The sequence below is a fragment of the Lagenorhynchus albirostris genome, chromosome 6 (genome assembly GCF_949774975.1).
Source record: "Lagenorhynchus albirostris chromosome 6, mLagAlb1.1, whole genome shotgun sequence".
Taxonomy (NCBI): domain Eukaryota; kingdom Metazoa; phylum Chordata; class Mammalia; order Artiodactyla; family Delphinidae; genus Lagenorhynchus; species Lagenorhynchus albirostris.
Genome location: NC_083100.1, coordinates 9,869,539 through 9,888,981, shown reverse-complemented (window position 1 = coordinate 9,888,981; position 19,443 = coordinate 9,869,539). Strand labels below are relative to the sequence as shown.

At 43.9% G+C, this 19,443-nt stretch overlaps 1 protein-coding gene across 1 annotated transcript in view; it reads right to left on the bottom strand.

Moving 5' to 3' along the window:
• Positions 1-2,797: 2,797 nt before the first annotated feature.
• Positions 2,798-19,443, bottom strand: part of DNER (delta/notch like EGF repeat containing) — a 322,779-nt gene continuing 306,133 nt past the window's right edge. Inside the window, exons 12-13 of the mRNA XM_060151911.1 lie at positions 9,362-9,608; positions 2,798-2,929 (exon numbers count right to left, since the gene is read on the bottom strand). Of these exons, the coding sequence (XP_060007894.1) occupies positions 2,818-2,929; positions 9,362-9,608 (359 nt within the window). The 3' untranslated portion in view covers positions 2,798-2,817. The remainder of the gene's footprint in view (positions 2,930-9,361; positions 9,609-19,443) is intronic.

Sequence of the window (19,443 nt, the reverse complement as noted above, 5' to 3'; positions counted from 1 at the left end):
GGGGCGGGGATCCCTGCTGTTACATACAGTTGCCCTGTCTTGTGAGAACCCTCACAGCAGAACAGGGCAAATTCCAGCTCTGCTAAGTTGTGAGACTATCACCAGTTCAACAAGTCCTAGGTGGTGGTTTACTCTTGCTTATTAAATGCTTTTTTCACAAAGACAGCAAAGTAACAACTTCAACAAGATGGCGGAGTGTCTGACACATTCGGGGCTGTACTCCAACCTTTCCCGTAACTCCTCCACCATCCTCGGTGCATTGACTGCAGACCACAGATACTAAGCTTATTAACCTCCCTTGCGGTGTGGTCTGTATCTAAAATGAGAACAAAAGCAACAGCAGTAATAGCTAACCTGCTGAATGCTTAATGCGTGCTGGAGGTGGGCTAAGTGATTTACATACATTCTGGTATTTAATTCTCACAATGACCCTCCAAGGGAGGTCCTATCCTTATCCCCATTTTCCAAATGACTGAAGTGTAGGCTCAGAGAGTTCCATGTTCAAAGTTGTTAGCAAGTAAACGGTTGAAGCAAGATTCCGATCCACTCTGCTACAAACAAGCGGCTGAATGGCAATGTTTACCTTTCCTTCACGGGCTCTTCAAAGTATAATTCTGTACTTGTGTGATTATCAGATGAAGGTCTGGTTCAAAACAAGCTGTGAACCCCGGAACGAGAATCTTTCTGTGAGGTCCTCGTTGCTCACCACCTGCCTAACACAGCACAAGTGCCCAGTGAGAGGTGTTATTACAAATGTCCAAACGAATAAGCGAAGGTCTTTAAATGGGTTTGGGGGTTTGCCTCAGACTGTCAGAAGGCAGATGAGTCAGCTCTCAACCTGAATGAGTGGGTTCCATTAAATTGCTTTAAAAAGACAAATTATAATCGATAAAAGACCAATAACGGGGTATCACGTCTAATGAATTTAAAAATTTGGAAGACTGAAAATTATTTGAGAGGGTGTGATGGAAGCAGCTTCCAAATGAAGGTCCCGGCACGACTGACATTGCCCTTGGGCACGTGGAGGAATCAACAGGAAGATGGAGTTTAACTTTCGCGGCTTCCAGGCCGTCTCTCGTGGAGGGAGGTCTCCGTGCACTGCACAGCCAAGTCTTCCTCCAGAAGATGGAAGGCTCGCATGTGTTCCCACGGATGCTCCACCAGCCCCACTCATATTCTGTTCTTACTTCACTTCCTAACACTTAAACAAACTAAAAACATTACCATATTGCACCGTATCATTTAATAATCAGAGTGTGGCTGTGCTATGTTGCTTGTAGGATTGGGGACAGATGTTTTAAGGGAAGAGAAGGAAGGAAAAGCATCTTAAATACTTCTTGTTGCCTAAACCCCTCCCTTGCACCTGGTTTCAGGGCTTCTCTTGGTCTTACCAAACTTTCCCATGTGAAGACAAAGTAGGTTTTTTTAAAAAGACTCCGGGACTCAGGGGCAGCATTTGGATGCAAAATGGAATCGAATATAGGGGTGGCTGTAAGCTGCCTTCCAGTTTCTAAGGACCTAGGTGCTGTTTGCTAAGGCAATTTCATTTGGCCCCCAGAGGAGAACGACGTATATGTTCCTCGAATCTGTAGGTTCTCTGCACGTCACGTCTAGAAGTGTTTCTCAATTTCAATGCACCTCAATAGTTCTATGGGCTGCATTTCACTGGCAAACTCTGATGCAAGAGTTAAGATGCGAATTCTTGTTATTTTTTCCACCTTCCATGTTTACAAGACAGTATAGATGGTTCCCTGACAACTGGGAAGCCAGGAGTGCTCCCAGGAGGCACAGGGACTGGCTCCAGCAGCCGCCAAAACGTACTCCTTGGAACATATAAAATGTAAAAGACAGTAGGATTGTTTGTTTGATAATCAGTATCAAACCCAAACGTTTTACATGATTTAAAAAAAAAAGAGAGAGAGACGAGTGCATCCTTGACTTGGTAACATTTATTCAGTATTCTTTGAAATTAGCAAGAATCGGAAGAAGCACATATCAATCAAATACAGCCACAAAAATGTCCTGGATATAAATAAAGATGCACTATGAGAAATACTCACTACTGAAGGAACAGGTACGCTCTTACATTTACTACCCCTTAGCAAGGAACAACTATAAAAACCTTGACTTGTAAAGGAAAATACAGATTCAATTTGATCATAATTTGCCTCACTAGGCCCTGTCATCATGTATGTTTTCAAGGCCTAGCCTGACAAATGTTACGAAAATGACAAAAAGAAACTCAAGCGAATGCTTCCAGTTTCCGCAACGTTCAACAAAACAGTGCAGAAATAAGTTACTTACCCATGCACAGAGTAAGGCAAAGGCTAATTTCATAAGGGTTAGGAATAATAAATTTAACTAGTTTCTTTTTCACAGGACAAACACTTCAGACTTCTTTTTAAGTAATGGGTATACTGTATTATGGTTCATACTCTACATGTGTTTCCTAACTCTACTCAAAAAGCCAACACTCACATGTCAAATACGAACTTGTCCTCGCTTAGACTTATTCTGTAACAACCCCAGAAAACAATCTGGGTTTCATGATAGTATCTACCGTGGAAAGTGCACACACTAGTTGAAGCATATAGTTTAGAGAGCTGCAAGTATGTTAAAATGTAGTCTAATGGATGCCGCAAATTCCGTTTTTAAAATATTTTTTTCAAACCAAAAGCTGCAGAAAATTAGTTCTTAAATATTCTACCGAGAACTCTTGAGCAGCTAACGTTTTAAATTTCTTAAGCTTTTCATTTTCTTAAAAATAGTTAAATGAATGTAGTAGCCCATCTTTTTGAAAAATAATCCCCCAAAAGATTACAAATCTTTTGTTTTAATCAGTGTGACCAAGGGCTTGTCATCGGGGCTGTAATCCTCATAGGCGATGGGGGTCACATCATACATCGCAGGCCGGGATTTCTTTCCAAACCTGAAATCACAGGGAGGGAGGACTCTGGTTAGAGAACTGTTGGCTCTCAAGTCCTGTTAAAGGTAATTGGTGACAATAACTTATCTTCAAGGATCAAATGGAACTATAAAAGTACTCTCAAATATCCTCTCTAGCTAGTACAGAAATTTAAGACTTCTTGATATTAACACTGAATGAGTATAAATATTAGCCTTTGGCGTGGGAGGGCAAAAATTGGATTTCACAGAATGTAGAGTCCAAATTAATAGCGAAGCTTGTCGGTTAAATCTTGAAAGAGCAGTCAGGCGTGACGGCTCTACAATAGGTTTCCAGAAAACATGTATCGATTTGTCTTCTTCTCAGACCCAGAGCGATTTGGAGAGGCAAGTTTATTTGACGTCCACTCTAGTGCCTGGAATGCAGAGTGGCAGGGTGGGCTTCTCTGCACTGTGCACAGCCTCTCCCCTGGGATTTGCAGGAGGGCTGTGAGGGCTCAGAGGCCACCTGAGGTCCCAGGACAGAGAAAGGCAGAGAGAGGAAATGACTTCAAATAACAAGGTGTTAGTCTACAATCTGTGCGGGCACCGCCCATCCCATGGCATCCACCTATCACTCCCCAACGCCCATGTACACACAGGCCATCCTTTCTTCTCTGAGCACAAAGCCATTGTCCCAACAGGCTTGTATATATCCAAAAACCCCTTGACAGCAGGACTGAAGCGCAGAAGCCAGGAGCGTCAAAATCCAATCTCAGGACTTCCCGCCAAACCAGTGTTAAAACGGCGATTCTTCAAATAAAGCCAATTCAACTTCTGGGTGGTCTCTTCCCTTTCAAGACCTCACCTTCCCTAAAGGCCCCTGGAGGGCAATACGATTTAAACAATCTTCCCCACTAGCCCACCACCCCTCCTCCCTTTTATAAACAACATTTTTTAACTGTTTCAAGTCCAATGGAGCCTATTAAAAAAGAAATTTTAAAAGAATCTCAAATTTTAAAAGGATTGCCAGGATGAGCCCCCCAGGACTTCTCCGGGCTTATTTCCCATGGCTTTAATCCCATCTCCCCACCTTTCTATCTCTTCTTTTTATATCTTGGAAAGTCTGTCTTCTCACATACAGAGATGAGAAGTAGAATCAAGTGGGAAGTGAGAAAACGTTGCCTTCTTCATATGATCTCTTATTTTTAAACATTCATCAATCTTGTATTCCGATTCACTCAAGATTTATTGGCCTTCCGGAGTTGCAAAGGCACAAATCATGCCAGATAGGCCCCCAGCAAAGTGCAAAGATAAAGAGTTAAAGCATTCTGCCACCGAGAAGCCACAGCTCCTGAGGCACTATTAAAACATCTTCAATAAAATTGTGTCTAACATGTCAGCCTCACCGAAGGTCCGGAGTTGTGTGGGCATAAATGTGGATTGGACTCCAGCCTGAGGTCTGTGTATCTAAACTGACTGAGGTCTGCACAATCTGAGAAGAGGAAAAGGGCAACAATATAAAAGCCAACGGGCTCTTAACACTTTCTCCCAAGTCTGAAGATTTCGGAGGCTCCTTAAAGGAGCAAGCATTTTGACAACCTATTTCTCATAAAATAGCTAGATACACCAGCAACAATATACCACCAATAATATTAATTTAACTAATTAAAAAAAATCAGGAAATCCCAGTGTAAAGCTCTCTGTATCCAAACGTGGTAGCCACGGGACGCTTTCCTGCAGGAACTCCAATGGGAGGGTCGTCGCATCCTATGCAGCCTGTGAATCAATCGGTTAGCCAGCAGGAAAAAGCCAAGCAACGTAATAAGTTGAATACAGGCTTACAATACCCATTTTATTTTTTATATGATTCCAGTTTGAAGAATAATCTGTTTCCTCCAAATCTAGAAAGTTAAATGCCTCCATGTTGTGCAATCCATCCACAAGCTGCAGTTCGAAGGGCCGTGACCTTACATTGCTGTCGTGCAGCTGGACATTGACAAGGCAGGTTGGAGGATGAGCGTTCCAGATCCACTGAGCACAACAAAGCAAGAGCTGAAGGCACTCAAGAGCTGCCACGTGTCCACTGTACACACACATAGTCAACTGAAGGACGACAAGCATTGCTTTGTGTCTGCATGGGAAACTCAGCCTGGATCGCAAAGTGTAACACTGGTGCAAGGGTACCTGGTGAAAGTACGACTAACACCCCCAGTACAATTGGAGCTGGATTCCTTGCACTATGACCTAACCAGCTCCCGAGAAGCCTCCAAATTCCTGAGGTGAGACACAGAAATCCCCACCCAAAGTGCGGCATCTACTATATGGAAGCTAAGATGTGAAACGAAGTAAGACTCTCCTTCAGTCTCCCACACCTATCAGAGTAGTGATCTCAGAGTTAGTGCAAAACAAATGTGCATTCATACTTAAATTTCCAACGCTAACAGCTTTTTATACTTCCTTAGTGTCTCAGAATTGGGTGGATGTTAAGGAATAAGCTAATACCTAGAGAATTCCATTTTAAACTCTCAGGCACTAAACCAATGTCAGAGCTTGCCTATGTTATGGCAGGAGTTTTTATGCAACTGTTCTTTTTTTAAACAATGCACTGTTTTCCCTTACCCTAAAGGGACATCTTAATTGCTTAAAAAAAAAAAATTGGAAGCTAGAGAAAATTAAAATGTAGACCTTGGATTAGCAAACTATAGTCTGCAAGCTAGTAATAGCCTGTTGCTTGTTTTTTAAATAAAATTTTATTGGAACACAGTTTGTGCCCATTCATAACGCCTCTGGTGCTTTCACGCAACAAAGGCAGAGCTGGTCACAGAGACCCAGAGGCCATACGGCCCACAAAGTCTAAAATGTTTCACAGGCCATTGATGAAGACCATTGATAGGGGTCACCCACAGTCTCTCTGCAAAGGATTTAGCATCGTGTCTGGCTGTGTTAACCATCGTAGAAGCACTAACAGCAGTTGTGCAGCCGTGGTATCAATGTCACTGACAGCTCAAACGTCATAGTTGGTGACCAGTCTTGTGCGCCTTATTTTACTAAAGAAACAAAAGAAACTGAAACCAGTTATGAGGGAGGTCAAAGTATGTACATCCTTCTAGCTCATATTCCCCTGGAAGTCAACAGCTAAACAATACCTCCAGGAACGGCAGGTGGATGTGAGCTTTAAAAAGGCCCACATCGGGAGAGGCTGTTTCAGAAAAAGCGACTCTGTCCCTTCCCAGCTCTCTTTTTGTTTGTTTGTTTTCTGTGATCGGGCACTTATAGCTGGTAGAGCAGTAAGCAAACAGCAAGCGAAGTGTGACCTCAGATGCAGAACTTACAGAGCTGTGGCTTCACTCCTGCCAGTCTGTCACAAAGTCTTTGCAGCCTGAGTGTAAGCAAAGCGGCTGCAGAACATAGGAAAGGAGGGGGCTCCCTTCTCAACCCAGCACCAGCCGACTGCTGACGTCACAATCACCAGACACTTCCCGGGTCACTGGGGAACGTCACAGATGACCCAGTCAGGATTCATCCTGTGCAGCTGCTCAGCTGCAGTCATTCTGATCCAATGTCACCTCCAGGCTAGTGGCAGGGAGACAGGCCATGAAATGCATGTTAGCTACAGGCTGATGCTCAAAACTAGGAAGAGGGGAATTGCAAAAAGGACTCAGTTTTTGTCAATGCCTTTCCAGGGTCTCCAGGAAAAGGGGCAAAAGGGCCAACCAGCCAGAGATCCAGCCAGGGCCTCTGGAGAACCATGCTGTAGAGGCCACAGGTCATAGCCGAATAAACTTTTGGACAGGAATGTCCTCAGATATTTGGGAAGGCACTGTATTAACATCAATGGTTTTATCTGCAGTCACTGGTGCATGCAGGAGCTCGCTGGTTAGGAATTCTGCAGTAAATATTTTTGATAAAAATCAGTACCGAATAAGAACCAGGTTTATAAATGCTTTCAAATTTATTCTTTCCTTCCAAGAGTATTCAGTTAAGTATCTTTTCAGCGGGCTATATAAGCAGGAAGCCCAGAAGAACCTATCTTAACTTCTTCCAGGGCTGAGATAAAATACTCTTCTTCCTCTTGAATGCAAAAGGACCTTAGTCAGAGATTCCTCCAGGGTAGGGGAGTGTGGAGGGAATCTGATTTCTTGGGTCTCCCAATACACCCCCGTATAGAGCTATGGAGTCTGCTCTTTCCTGGTGAACTAAGCCCCTTCAGGAAGACTTTTGAGAAACAAATGAATTTGTCTACTCTCCTTTTCTTTTTACATCCTCTACCTCTCATCCAATGTTTTCAAGATACTCCAAATACCCCTGCAGGCTGGTACCACTTACAAAGCTGGTGCCCTGGGATGAATCTACTTCTCAGGCAGGTCAAGACATCCTATGCCAACCCCTCACCGAGAACATCCATTCATTTCAGACCTCAAATTATAGTGAGGTCTACCATGTGCCAGGACCCACTGGAGATACAGTAATAAAACTCACTGCTCTCTACTCAAGAGGAAAGAGTCAAATAAGTAATTAAGATGAGATTGCAGGGATTCACCTCAATGTTTCCTGGAAGCTGTGTTGCTGAGTTGTTGACTCTTAAACAAAGGCTCCCACAACGAGGCTCATCTGTAGGGCTTGACCTGGAAGAGGGTTAACTCTCTCTTCTCCCCCAAAGTTACAGAAGTAAGGCTAGTGCAGCTCCCATGAAGAAGCTTCCCTGGGCTTTGGGGCAGATGCTCTATATCTCCCAACTTCTCTCATCCACTGGCTCCTCTCCTTGGAAGCCAGGTTCTGGTTTTTGTTTCCCCTGGACTCACTCTAAGACCTGAGTCTTAGGTTTGCGGGTTTCCTTTGGAAGAAAACTAACTTTCTGAACCTCTGAGCTTCTATGCCACTCAGGCAGAACTCGGGTCTGCTTGTGTCTTGAACAATATCAATCACGACGTCCCAACAAAGATGATGCAAGTAATAGTTCCCTGGAGGCTCAATCCTGAGACATCAAGCTCAGTCCCCTTTTTGCTACAGCACACTCCCTTTCTGAACTGTGTGCTTCAGATTGTTCTACCAACTGAAGGAAAAGATGATGCTTTTAATACACAATATCACTATTATCTTTTTAGTAAACACTCCTTGCAAAACTCAACAAAATTAGATGAACTGATGTTTTCCATGTTGTAATAGATTCGGAGAAGTAAATGTGGTGTTATCTGTTTATACAACCTTTAAATATTTGTAATTTAAGTTGATTGTCATAACTCTTTAAGGAGGTAGTTCTCCCTTCCCACAGTTGAGGGAACTGTATTTGTGGAAGGTTAAATCATCGGTTTAAAATACAGTCAGGGACTTCCCTGGTGGCGCAGTGGTTAAGAATCTGCCTGCCAATGCAGGGGACACGGGTTCAAGCCCTGGTCCGGGAAGATCCCACATGCCACAGAGCAACTAAGCCCATGCGCCAAAACTACTGAGCCTGCGCTCTAGAGCCCGCGAGCCACAACTACTGAGCCCATGTGCCACAACTACTGAAGCCCTTGCGCCTGGAGCCCGTGGTCCGCAACAAGAGAAGCCACCACAATGAGAAGCCCGTGCACCGCAATGAAGAGTAGCCCCTGCTTGCCGCAACTAGAGAAAGCCCACATGCAGCAACGAACAACCAAAGCAGCCAAAAATAAATAAATAAATAATTTAATTAATTAAAATAAAATACAGTCAGGTAATGGAGCAGTCAGGCTTAACGATGTCGCTCCAACACCCAGACTCACACTAATTCCTGTCTCTACAGGAGCCTTTCCTCCAGGAGAGGACACTATTTTATACAATACGAACTCTAACAGCCGAATGACCATCATTTGACTTTCTTTAAATAAGCCCTTAAATCAAATGGGTAATTTATACTCACACTGACTGTTAGAAGAGCAACACAGCTAAACACATCCCCCCAAAAATCATCAGAAAATGTTTCACAACTCCTAGACATTGTTGTCTAGGTAGTACTGTAGTGATAAAGAAGTGAACACGTATAAGAGACCACATCAAAAAGCCAATTATGATGACATGGAGAAATAGAGGGAGTTTGGGTTCTTGAAGGTATCGTTAAGTCATGAAATGAAGCAACTCTAGCAGTATTATATTTTAGACTTCTTATGGGAGATGCAGTCATTTCAGCATAATAAGGCATGAAACAAAAAATACATTGAGATCATAAACTATAAAAAAAATGTTTCACACACAGTGATGAAGAGTCAGATATGTATAACAGAGATAAACACAAAATGAATGAATGCATTCAATGAAAACAGAAAGCCAGCAGCAAAGTAAAGGGGTTTGCTTATGAAACAGCCTAATTGTCCGGTCCCCCAACACTACCTTGAACTTATGTTTTATTCTTTGAAACCCTCCTTGGGGATGTAAAGTCCTGTTCATAATATAACCCTGATACTGAGGATGCACATGTGAGAGCAGCACCTCCCTTCCGCCTCCTCCCGCCGCCCACCTGGCATGCCGGATGGAGGCGATGGCACTGCTGAACTCGCTGTCGATGCTGCGGCAGTTGTAGAACTCCTCGTAGGCCGGCCTGGAAGAGCCCTGGTACTCGATGCGGCTGATGCGGCAAATCCCCACAATCAGGATGACGAGCATCAGGATGAAGGCGACGCAGAGGGCGCCGATGATGATGTAGAGGGAGTGCCGGGGCATGTTGGTGAGGCTCTCCGCCATGTGCCCGGACTTCCACTGGATGTCTGAAGGCAGAAATAAGCAAACGGCTGCGGATGAGTTGTGGCCTTTTGAATGGGAAGGACTTTCTTGTCCTCACATCGGGAACCTAAAATATAAGGGCTGTCCAAGCTGGGAAGAATTGTTTTCTATGGATAATCCAGACCAAAGGCCTTACTGTATACGGACCTCTAACAAATCATTAAGAAAAAACAGGAACACGCCATAGAAAAGTGCACAAAGAATATAAAAATGAATTCACCAAGGAAATACAAGTAGAAACTTCTTCAGCTTCATAATTATTTTTAAAAATGCAATTCCTATATCAGTTCCCAAATATTATTTTAAAATTTTGATAACCACAGTTGACAGGGGTACAGAAATGGGGACTGTGTGAATGGATACACAGCCCCTGTGCGGACTGCATGGAGTTTCCTTTGACCCAGAAATTTCAATGTTCTGAATTTATGCTGAGGAAATGGTCCTATAAATGCATAAAGCCCTGGGTGCAAGGATCTTTATCTCAGCAGCACAATTTTTAAATGTTAGATTATCAACTATCACACATTTAGAAAAAAGTTCAGAAAATAGCACAGACACCCATGTACTCACCACTCAAAGTTAATAAATGTTCCTATTTGACCTTCTTTGCTTTATATTTTTAAAGGTTTTTTTTTTTAAGAAATAAAATGTTATAGATATAGCTAGAGTCTCTCAGCCCCATATTCTCTCTCTACCCCACCAACAGACAACACAAGTCGTAAAAGTGGAAAAATGGGAAACAACCTAAATATTCAACTCTTAGTGAGACGGAGAGATATTCACCAAATAGCAAAAGAATTAAAAAAAAAAAAAAAGGGTTACCAAACAGAACCTAGTTGTAGAGTACAATCACATATGAGCTTCCAACGTCTACCTTACTGAAAAGCTCAGGATGGAGTGATACCAATGATGAACATTTGTTGTTTTCTTACTACGCTAAGCTTTTTGAAAACATCTCATTTAATCATCACAACCCCCGGAAGATACATTATTCCTTCTCCCCACTTTACAGACAATGTCTAGGAAGCTGACGTCACTTCCCGGGTGAGCATGTCGGCAAGTTTGGGTCCAAGTTCTTAGCCTCTGCCTCACACAGCAGTGTGCTAACGACAGTGATCTCTGAAAAGCAGGCCTGTGTGGGATTTTTATTTCCTTCTTTACACATCTCAGTCTTTTCCAACCAAAAAAAAAAGAGAGAAGAATGCAGTCCGTTTGTAATAATTAAAAAGTAAGCAATAAGTCATTTGAAGAAAACACCCATGGGATTATCTTCCAGCCTAACTAGCAGAAGGGGTGTGAGCCTTGGGACCACACCAACCTTGCTTCTGATCCCAGCTGCAAGGTTTACTTGACCTCCCTGAGCCTCAATTTCTTCCGTTATAAGAAGATACTTGCAACATATACCCTATAAGCTTGCTGTGAGCGTTAAGTTAGAAAACGTGTAAAGAAAAGTAAGAAAGTCCACTGCTGGGCTCATGGTGGGTGGTCCCTAAGGAGGAGCAGCTGCAGTGGTGGAAGAGGGAAGGATGCAGAGGAGGAGGACCCTATCCTCTGAGGCACACACTCTGAGCTGAGGATTGTTGGGCATTGCCCTGTGCCCATTCAAAAAGCACCAACCTGGGCTTCCCTGGCGGCGCAGTGGTTGAGAGTCCGCCTGCCGATGCAGGGGACATGGGTTCGTGCCCCGGTCCGGGAAGATCCCACATGCCGCGGAGCGGCTGGGCCCGTGAGCCATGGCCGCTGAGCCTGCGCGTCCGGAGCCTGTGCTCCGCAACGGGAGAGGCCACAGCAGTGAGAGGCCCGCGTACCGCAAAAAAAGAAAAACAAACCAAAAAAACCCACCAACCTGGATGGGCATGAAAAAGTGGATGGATGGACATAATCGCTGTATCCGGCACAGGTCAAGAGTGTCTAATTATGTCCCGTTTACAGACCTGCAAACAAAGGGAATGGTTCGGATGATGTGACCAGGATTTGAAAGGAAGCTGTGGAGATTAAAAAGGGCTAGATAAGATCAAAGAGAAACTGAACTTGGGAAAGAGGATGCCTTCTCTACTTCACTCACACCGCCACCTCCACCACCATCACCTCCAGGCCATGATTTCCACCTTAGGACTCTGGGTGCTTGGAAATGGGATTCAGGGGTGGGTGGGAATGGGCCTGTCTTCCTGTGAAATCCTCAGGCCTGTTTCCACTCTCCCACTTTAGGTGAGAGTATTTGTCACCTCTGGGTCCTCATACTCTCATCTTAGCGACATCTTCAGTGACACTGGAGTCTCAGAATCAGCTATTCTTTCCCTTGAAACGTTACGATCTGCACAAGAGCACAGGTAAACACCCAAACAAGGATCCGAGTGTGCAGGCCTTTTTCCTAGAAGCCTAATGGAAAACTGACCCATGCCCTGAGCCTGGCTGGTTCCTGAGAGTTTGAGAAGAACGGGATGAATGAACTGACTTCTGAGTGTGTGTCAGGATCTTCCGGCTCCTGAGTTTTACACCAAGGCCCTCGAAGTCTGGTGTTGCCACTCGAGCCTGCCTCCCTGATCACAAAGCCCGTGCAGCCAGCGCACACACGGGCAGACGGAACGACATAAATCACTGCAAGTTAACGGCCGCAGCGGAAGAGGGGGAGTGTTTCGTGAAACCAAGACTCGGTCCCAGATTGGCAACCCTTTCATCTGGCAATAACCTGGTGCACATGGAGAGAGACAAGTCATCTTTCTGGCTGAAAGAGAAGCATGACTCACTTGATTTCCAAGTATTTCAACATTCTCTGAAAAATTCAGTCGTAGGCCAGAGTCCAGCACTCACAGGGTGTGCTGTAACACTCACTGAGCATCGTCACGAGGGCAGCCAATACTGTTTCTACTCCAGCTCGGGGGAGCGCTCAGATCTGATCATGTGGCAGCCACACAAGTTCTTGATGAGTTCCTATGGTCAATCACACCTTCGTGTAAATAGCTTACACGTCACACTGATTGTGTATAGACAGCCAGTGCACAATCGCACATGGCCACTGAAGCAGAAAACCAACTGTACTAGGTTACGTGGTCGGCACACCGCCCCAGGCCTCATAGGCTGCCTAAATTGCTTGCATTTCTGACCATCTGCTCTATTTCCCCAAACTCTGAACTCCAAGCTGTTTGGACTTTGGGGAAAACTTTCTCAAAATTTCTCCTGAACCTCTGTTTCTCCTCCCTGCCCCTGCCCTTTGCTTCTTCCACCCTATTGTCATCTGAAAGTTGTCTGATAAGTGAATGTGGCTGCTTTGCACGCTAGGTGGATTGGGAGGCAAGCTGGATCTGAATAAATCCAACACAGGGTCTGCGAGGCAGCGAATGTATCTGCAGCAGGTGGCTGTGGCTGCCGTCTCCCGGTCCATAAGCCATCGCTCTGCCGCACACAGGGAGTCCCAGTGCATGGATCATTTCCTATAGTGGCTGCGGCAGGGCTCGGAGAAGAATCATGCACCAGAGCACGCTGGAAGGGATGACCTCACCAGCCCCGGCACGTGCGTGACCAGGAACGCAGGTACACCAACTGTTCAGGGAAAAAATGTCGCACTTCTGGGTCTCAGGGAGCATTTGCATTTCGGTTTAAACTCAATCTGTTTGAGGTTTTGTATCCTCTAAAGTGCTTTCGCCTTTAACATTTCAATCGGTACGAAAATAGGAGCTACGTAGGGGCTGGACTCGGAGCCTTTGCTCAAGGTAAAGCAGGTAGTCAGCGGCCAAGCTGAGGATAAAACGAGACCCACCGACCACCTCCACTCCACCAAAGAGACCTCATTCGATAGACAAATTTAATTCTAAAATACATTTCCCACATCTGTTTTTTCATTTACCCACGTGAATCTAGCTAGACTAATTTGTCCACCTACTTTTTAAGTCTTTTTCAGACTTAAAAAGAGTCTGAAAGTAAAGGAATGAAAGTCTGTTTTGAGTAGATGCCACTTAGTGACATCTTAGTTTTGAGTAGATGTCACTTAGCTAGCTCGATAATTTTTGAACCATCTGCGGCCTAGAATAACTGTGAGGCGGGATTTCAAATTTCTTTATGTTTTCTGTAGCTAAAAGTTCGGTGGACAATCAAAACAGTCAATGAGACTGAAAAAAGTTAACACTCTCATTAATCTTCAGAAGATGCAGAAGCGGGGGGAATGGAAGGCACAGCTCGCCTCCCTCCTAGCGATCCCGTCACTGAACCAGTCATCAATAAGCACCTACTATATGCTGAGCACGGTGCTGAGTGCCTGGGGTAAGAAGCAAGGGGAAACTGAGAGAAAAGTGTGCTAAGCCATGAGGGACCAGAGTGGCACTGCTTCGAGAGGGGACGAGGGATTCGCCATCTAACTGGGGAATCGGGAGAGCTTTTGTGATGGGGGTCTGCAGCAAGTGTGGCTCTAAGGGTGAGTGCATAGTCACCAGGGATGGAGAACAGCAAAGTGAAGGCTGTCCCAGGCAAAGACCTGGGAGGAGGTGGAAAGCAGAGTGAGGAGCTGGAAGGAGGACAGGGTGGCCGCTCCAGGCAGCAAGGCAGAGACTGTCTGAGTGAAGACGGGGCACCTCCCCACAGTGTAGGGGCAGCCCTCCCAGTCCCATAGGCAAGAGTGTGGCCTTTGCTCTTTAGTCATTGATGTACTTTATTTTATTTATTTATTTTTTTGCGGTACGCGGGCCTCTCACTGTTGTGGCCTCTCCCGTTGCGGAGCACAGGCTCCGGACGCGCAGGCTCAGCGGCCATGGCTCACGGGCCCAGCCGCCCGGCGGCATGTGGGATCTTCCCAGACCAGGGCACGAACCCGTGTCCCCTGCATCGGCAGGCGTGTCCCAACCACTGCGCCACCGGGGAAGCCCCACTGATGTACTTTAATAGCAACTTGGTGTGGGCAAAGATGGAAACAGTGGTTGCAGGGAGGGTCTGAGGGTTCAGATTTGCACTTTGAAAAGATGTCTCTTCCATTTACAACCACATAGATGAACTGGAGGACATTCTGCTGAGTGAAATAGACCAGACACAAGAAAGATACATATTGCATGATGTCACTTATATGTGCAACATATAGGAAAAAACCCCCCAGACAGTAGAATGGTGGTTACCAGAGGCTGGGGAGGGGGTCGGGTGATGGTAGGAAGGGAGGAAGGGAGGGAGGGAGGGAGGGAGGGAAGGTGGCTGGGTGAGATGGGGTGGAAGCATGGGCAGTCACTGTTGAATGGGTGTAGAGTTTGTCTTGCAAGATGAAAAGAATTCTGAGGAAAGATGGTGGTGATGGTTGCAATATAAATATAAATGTACTTAAATACTGTACACAATATAAATGTACTTACACTTAAAAATGGTTAAGATAGTTATGTGTATTTTACCACAATGAAAAAATTTTTTAAATAATGAAAAGGTAAAATACTTTTGGAAAATTAAAAAGAAAGAAAGGAAGCAAAAAGAAAAGAAAGGTTGCTTCTGGCTGTATATGAAGAAAGGGTTTGAGGGGCTAGGGAAGAAGCCAGGTCAGAGGCTACTGCGGCCTCTGGCGGAGCTGGTGGTGGTTTGGCCTGCGTGAGACGGGTGGAGACAGAGAGGGGAAGGAATGTGGGTGTGAGTTAGGGGTGGAATTCACCAGACTACGCAGCTTGTAGAGGCCAGTGAGGAGAGACAAAGGTAGTGTCAAATTTCTTGGCCTTTGGCTTGTATCCCTGGATGGATGAAGTACCGGAGGCAAGCAGGGGACATGGCAAGACAACCAGGTTTGAGTGGAAGCTCATGAGTTTTGTTTTGTACATGCTGAACTGGAAGTGCCTTTAAGACACCCAAGGGGCGACATCAAATAGACAGTTGTATTATTTTGTTCAGCATTTTGGTTAATAAAAGCAAACGGTTATTGAGAGTTCAATGTGTGCTGAACACTATTCTAAGTGTGTTAGGTCCTTTATTCCTCGTACGATGCTCCACAGTGGACATTGTTACTATCTCCCTTTTATACAAGAAGCAGCTGGGACTCCAAAGAAGCCAGGGAAGGAGCAAAGTTGGTTGTCTTGGGTTTCTTCTTCCCAAAATGCATGGCATTTAATAATGCTTGAAGAAACCCATCAAAACAGTTATGTTATATGAGCAGTCTTTATTGTACAAATAGATTTGGTTCTTTGGTTCTCATTCTGGTATAAACTAGGATTTTTAAAAAATAAAACTCATTTGGAATTAACATATACACACTGCTAAATATAAAATAGATAACCAACAAGGACCTACTGTATACCACAGGGAACTATACTCAATATTTTTTAATAATCTATAAGGGAAAAGAATCTTGCCCAGGTTTCCACATGTAATAAGTGGCAGAACCTGAATTTGAACCACACACTTTGGCTCTAAACACTTAAGAAGTAGTGTTTTCCATACTGCACAATGTGGAAACCAATAGGGGCCAGACTGCATTAGAAAAAAAAGTTTAGAAAACCATATAAAAGCGTGTCACACTCGTAAAGTAAGTACTACTTCATGTTTTGTGTGTGTGGGAGAGACACTGTGTGCTATGCGCTGCATCAAAATGCAAAATGTATTTCTTACTGTGGGTTGCAGTCAAAAGGCCTGAGAAACACTGCTCTCTGCTATATGCATCCATCCGAACCCTTCAGGAAGGGAGGATGAAGATTCCCCTCACGGGATACCTGTATCTACCTTGCAACAGAAAAGTCAAGGTCTAATTACATCAATAAAACTACACATCTACAGAATGCCTGTTATCCTAAAATAGTATGTTTAGAAAATCAGTAGTTATCTCAAAAACATCTAATTTATCAATATTCCATCAGAGGAGGGGAAATTTCACTTTGAATAGACACCCAGAGGCTGCTCACTGCTCAGAGTGACAACTGATGATAGCAATTAAGGCAACCATTTACTGAGCACTTCCTGTGAACCAGGCATGGTACTGCACTATGTTATTCACAGGTATTACCCCATTTACCAAGGCCTGTGGCTCAGAGCTCTTGTTTACCAGGAGTAACCACCTGAGCTGGGATTCAAAACCAGGACCGCACAAGTCCACAGTAATGTCCTTCCCGTGATCAGGCTGCTTCCCCACATCTAGCCACGATCGCTTCCCAAGAGGTCAGTGGAGGATGCAGCCTTGGTGTTCAAAGTATTCAGTAAGATAATTGTGGATTAAGTGGAACTTGCGAGTCAACTTCAACCCCCAACACCATTGCTTCCAAGAGGAAAAGTTTTATTGGCAAAGAGCCAATATATAAATAAATGCTCATGAAAAATTCAAGAACCCCTTAATTTGACTATTCCATTTTCAAGAATTTATCCTACTGATATTCTCACACAAGAATATATAAGAATTTTCACTCTACTGTTGTTTTTAATACCAAAAACCTGAAAATGAGTTATCTATCAATAGGGGTATGATTAAATAAATTATAGAGCATCTAAAAAATGGAAATACTGTCTGGTGTTAAAAAAATTGAGGAAGATCTGCATAAGCCAACATGGATAAACACTCAAGATATATTACTAAGCGTAAAAGCAAGATGCTGAACAGTATGTACAGAATAGCCCCATTTGTACGGGAGAAAATGGGACTTTATACAGTGACTGAAAGCATCTGGAAGAATCCACAATAAATGGGTAACAGTTGTTACCTTTGGGGAGTGAAGTGGGGAGTCTCCACGGGGAGGAAGATTAATTTTATTTTGTTTGTTTTCTTTTTTATTGAAGTATAATTGATTTACAATGTTGTGTTAGTTTCACGTGTACTGCACAGTGATTCAGTTTTATGTATATATATATATGTGTGTGTGTATATATATATATATATATGTACATATATATATTCTTTTTCAGATTCTTTTCCCTTATAGCTTATTACAAAATATTGAGTATAGTTCCCTGTGCTATAAAGTAGGTCCTTGTTGGTTATCTATTTTATATACAGAAGTGTGTGTATTAATCCCAAATTAGTTTTGTTTATTAAAAATCCTGGTTTACACAAAAATGAGAACAAAAGATCCGAATCTATTTGTACGATAAGGACTGCTCATATAACGTAACTGTTTGATGGGTTTCTTCAAGCATTATTAAGTTCCATGCATTTTGGGAAGAAGAAGCCCCAGATATCCAACTTTGCTCCTTCCCTGGGTTCCTGGAGCTACCTGCACGAAGTCTCACAGCAACTCCTGTCACATATGAAGACCCACCCTTGGATGAGGAGAAGGCAAGAGCTGTTTCATTAATCTTTATATCCTGGGCACTATGCTTAACGTCTGACAATAAGAGGGCCTTGGTTATTCATTGAATGCATAAATCCAAGATGCCCTGTTCCCCTATTTCTCAACTGCAGAATGTCATTAATTCAATAGTTTAACCATAGATTCAACTGCTCAGTATATAGAACTAGCCAACTCTCAGTCAGCAGGACTGTCTGTAACTCTAACTGTATAGACCTTAAAGCTCCAACACAAATGATACAAAACATTCCACTATGTAGAGAATTATAAGAATTTTGAATTTTAGACTTTGATTTTAGGAAGGCAAAAGTTTTATTAAAATCCTCCCCCAAATTTTTTGATCAGTCCAAAAGTGGTTAAGAACAAGTGTCAGAATTAAAACTTCAGCAGGCTTGTTTTGTTAGTTTCTAGAACTTAGGGTTTGCATTTGTCTCAGAATATGTATAAAACATCATAGCTGGGCTTCCCTGGTGGCGCAGTGGTTGAGAGTCTGCCTGCCGATGCAGGGGAGATGGGTTCGTGCCCCGGTCCGGGAAGATCCCACATGCCGTGGAGCGGCTGGGCCCGTGAGCCACGGCCGCCGACATCCGGAGCCATCGCAATGGGAGAGGCCACAACAGTGAGAGGCCCATATACCGCAAAAAAACAAACAACAAACAAACAAAAAACACATCATAGCTACTCTCATGATCCTTTTAGGATAGTTCTGGATCAATGTTTTTGATGGTTTTGATAAATACGTGTGGTCTGCTAGATTTCTGCTTCTTATTACTGATTGGGGACCAGATAATAACTCTAAAGGGCAAATTTCTAAACACTATCCATTATTAGGGTAAACGTTAGGAATGCGAGCCATGGAACCACTAAAATGGTGTTAATTTGCATGCAAATCCCATTGAGGTTTCTGAGTCTAGTGTTGGCTGATGACAAGTAGACTCATTTCCACATGCAGAGCCCTTCCTTCCCTGGAATCGGCACGAACTCTCAGTGTGTGTTTGCGAGTATCACACACGTATTCTATGAATTTCTGAATTTCTCTTTTCCACGTGCAATAGGAAACATCCTATGGTGTTTTGTATGGAAAAGGCAATAGGAAATGCCTGCCTTATGATAATCTGTGTCTCTGGCAGAGTAGGACACTACTTTGAGGGTGAATCCAACTGAAAGGAAGAAAACTAACCATTTTATTTAATCCTTCATTTTATGGATGAAGAGACTGAGCTCCAGAGAGATAAAATGACCTTCCTCCTGCCTGGTGATTGGTTGGGTGGCAGGACCAACCCAGATCCCTGTTCTTAAGAGCAGCACCCATTCTATTCACCAAATCCTGCCCCTTTAATCAGTTTAAGTTATGTTTATGCGAATACTTATTACAATGATTGGGATGATGCTGTGACAGAAAAAAAGTAATGCTAAATCATCTCCAAATGTTACTTTTTTTTTTTTTTTTTTTTTGCAGTACAGGGCCTCTCACTGTTGTGGCCTCTCCCGTTGCGGAGCACAGACTCCGGACGCGCAGGCTCAGCGGCCATGACTCACGGGCCCAGCCACTCCGCGGCATATGGGATCTTCCCGGACCGGGGCACGAACCCGT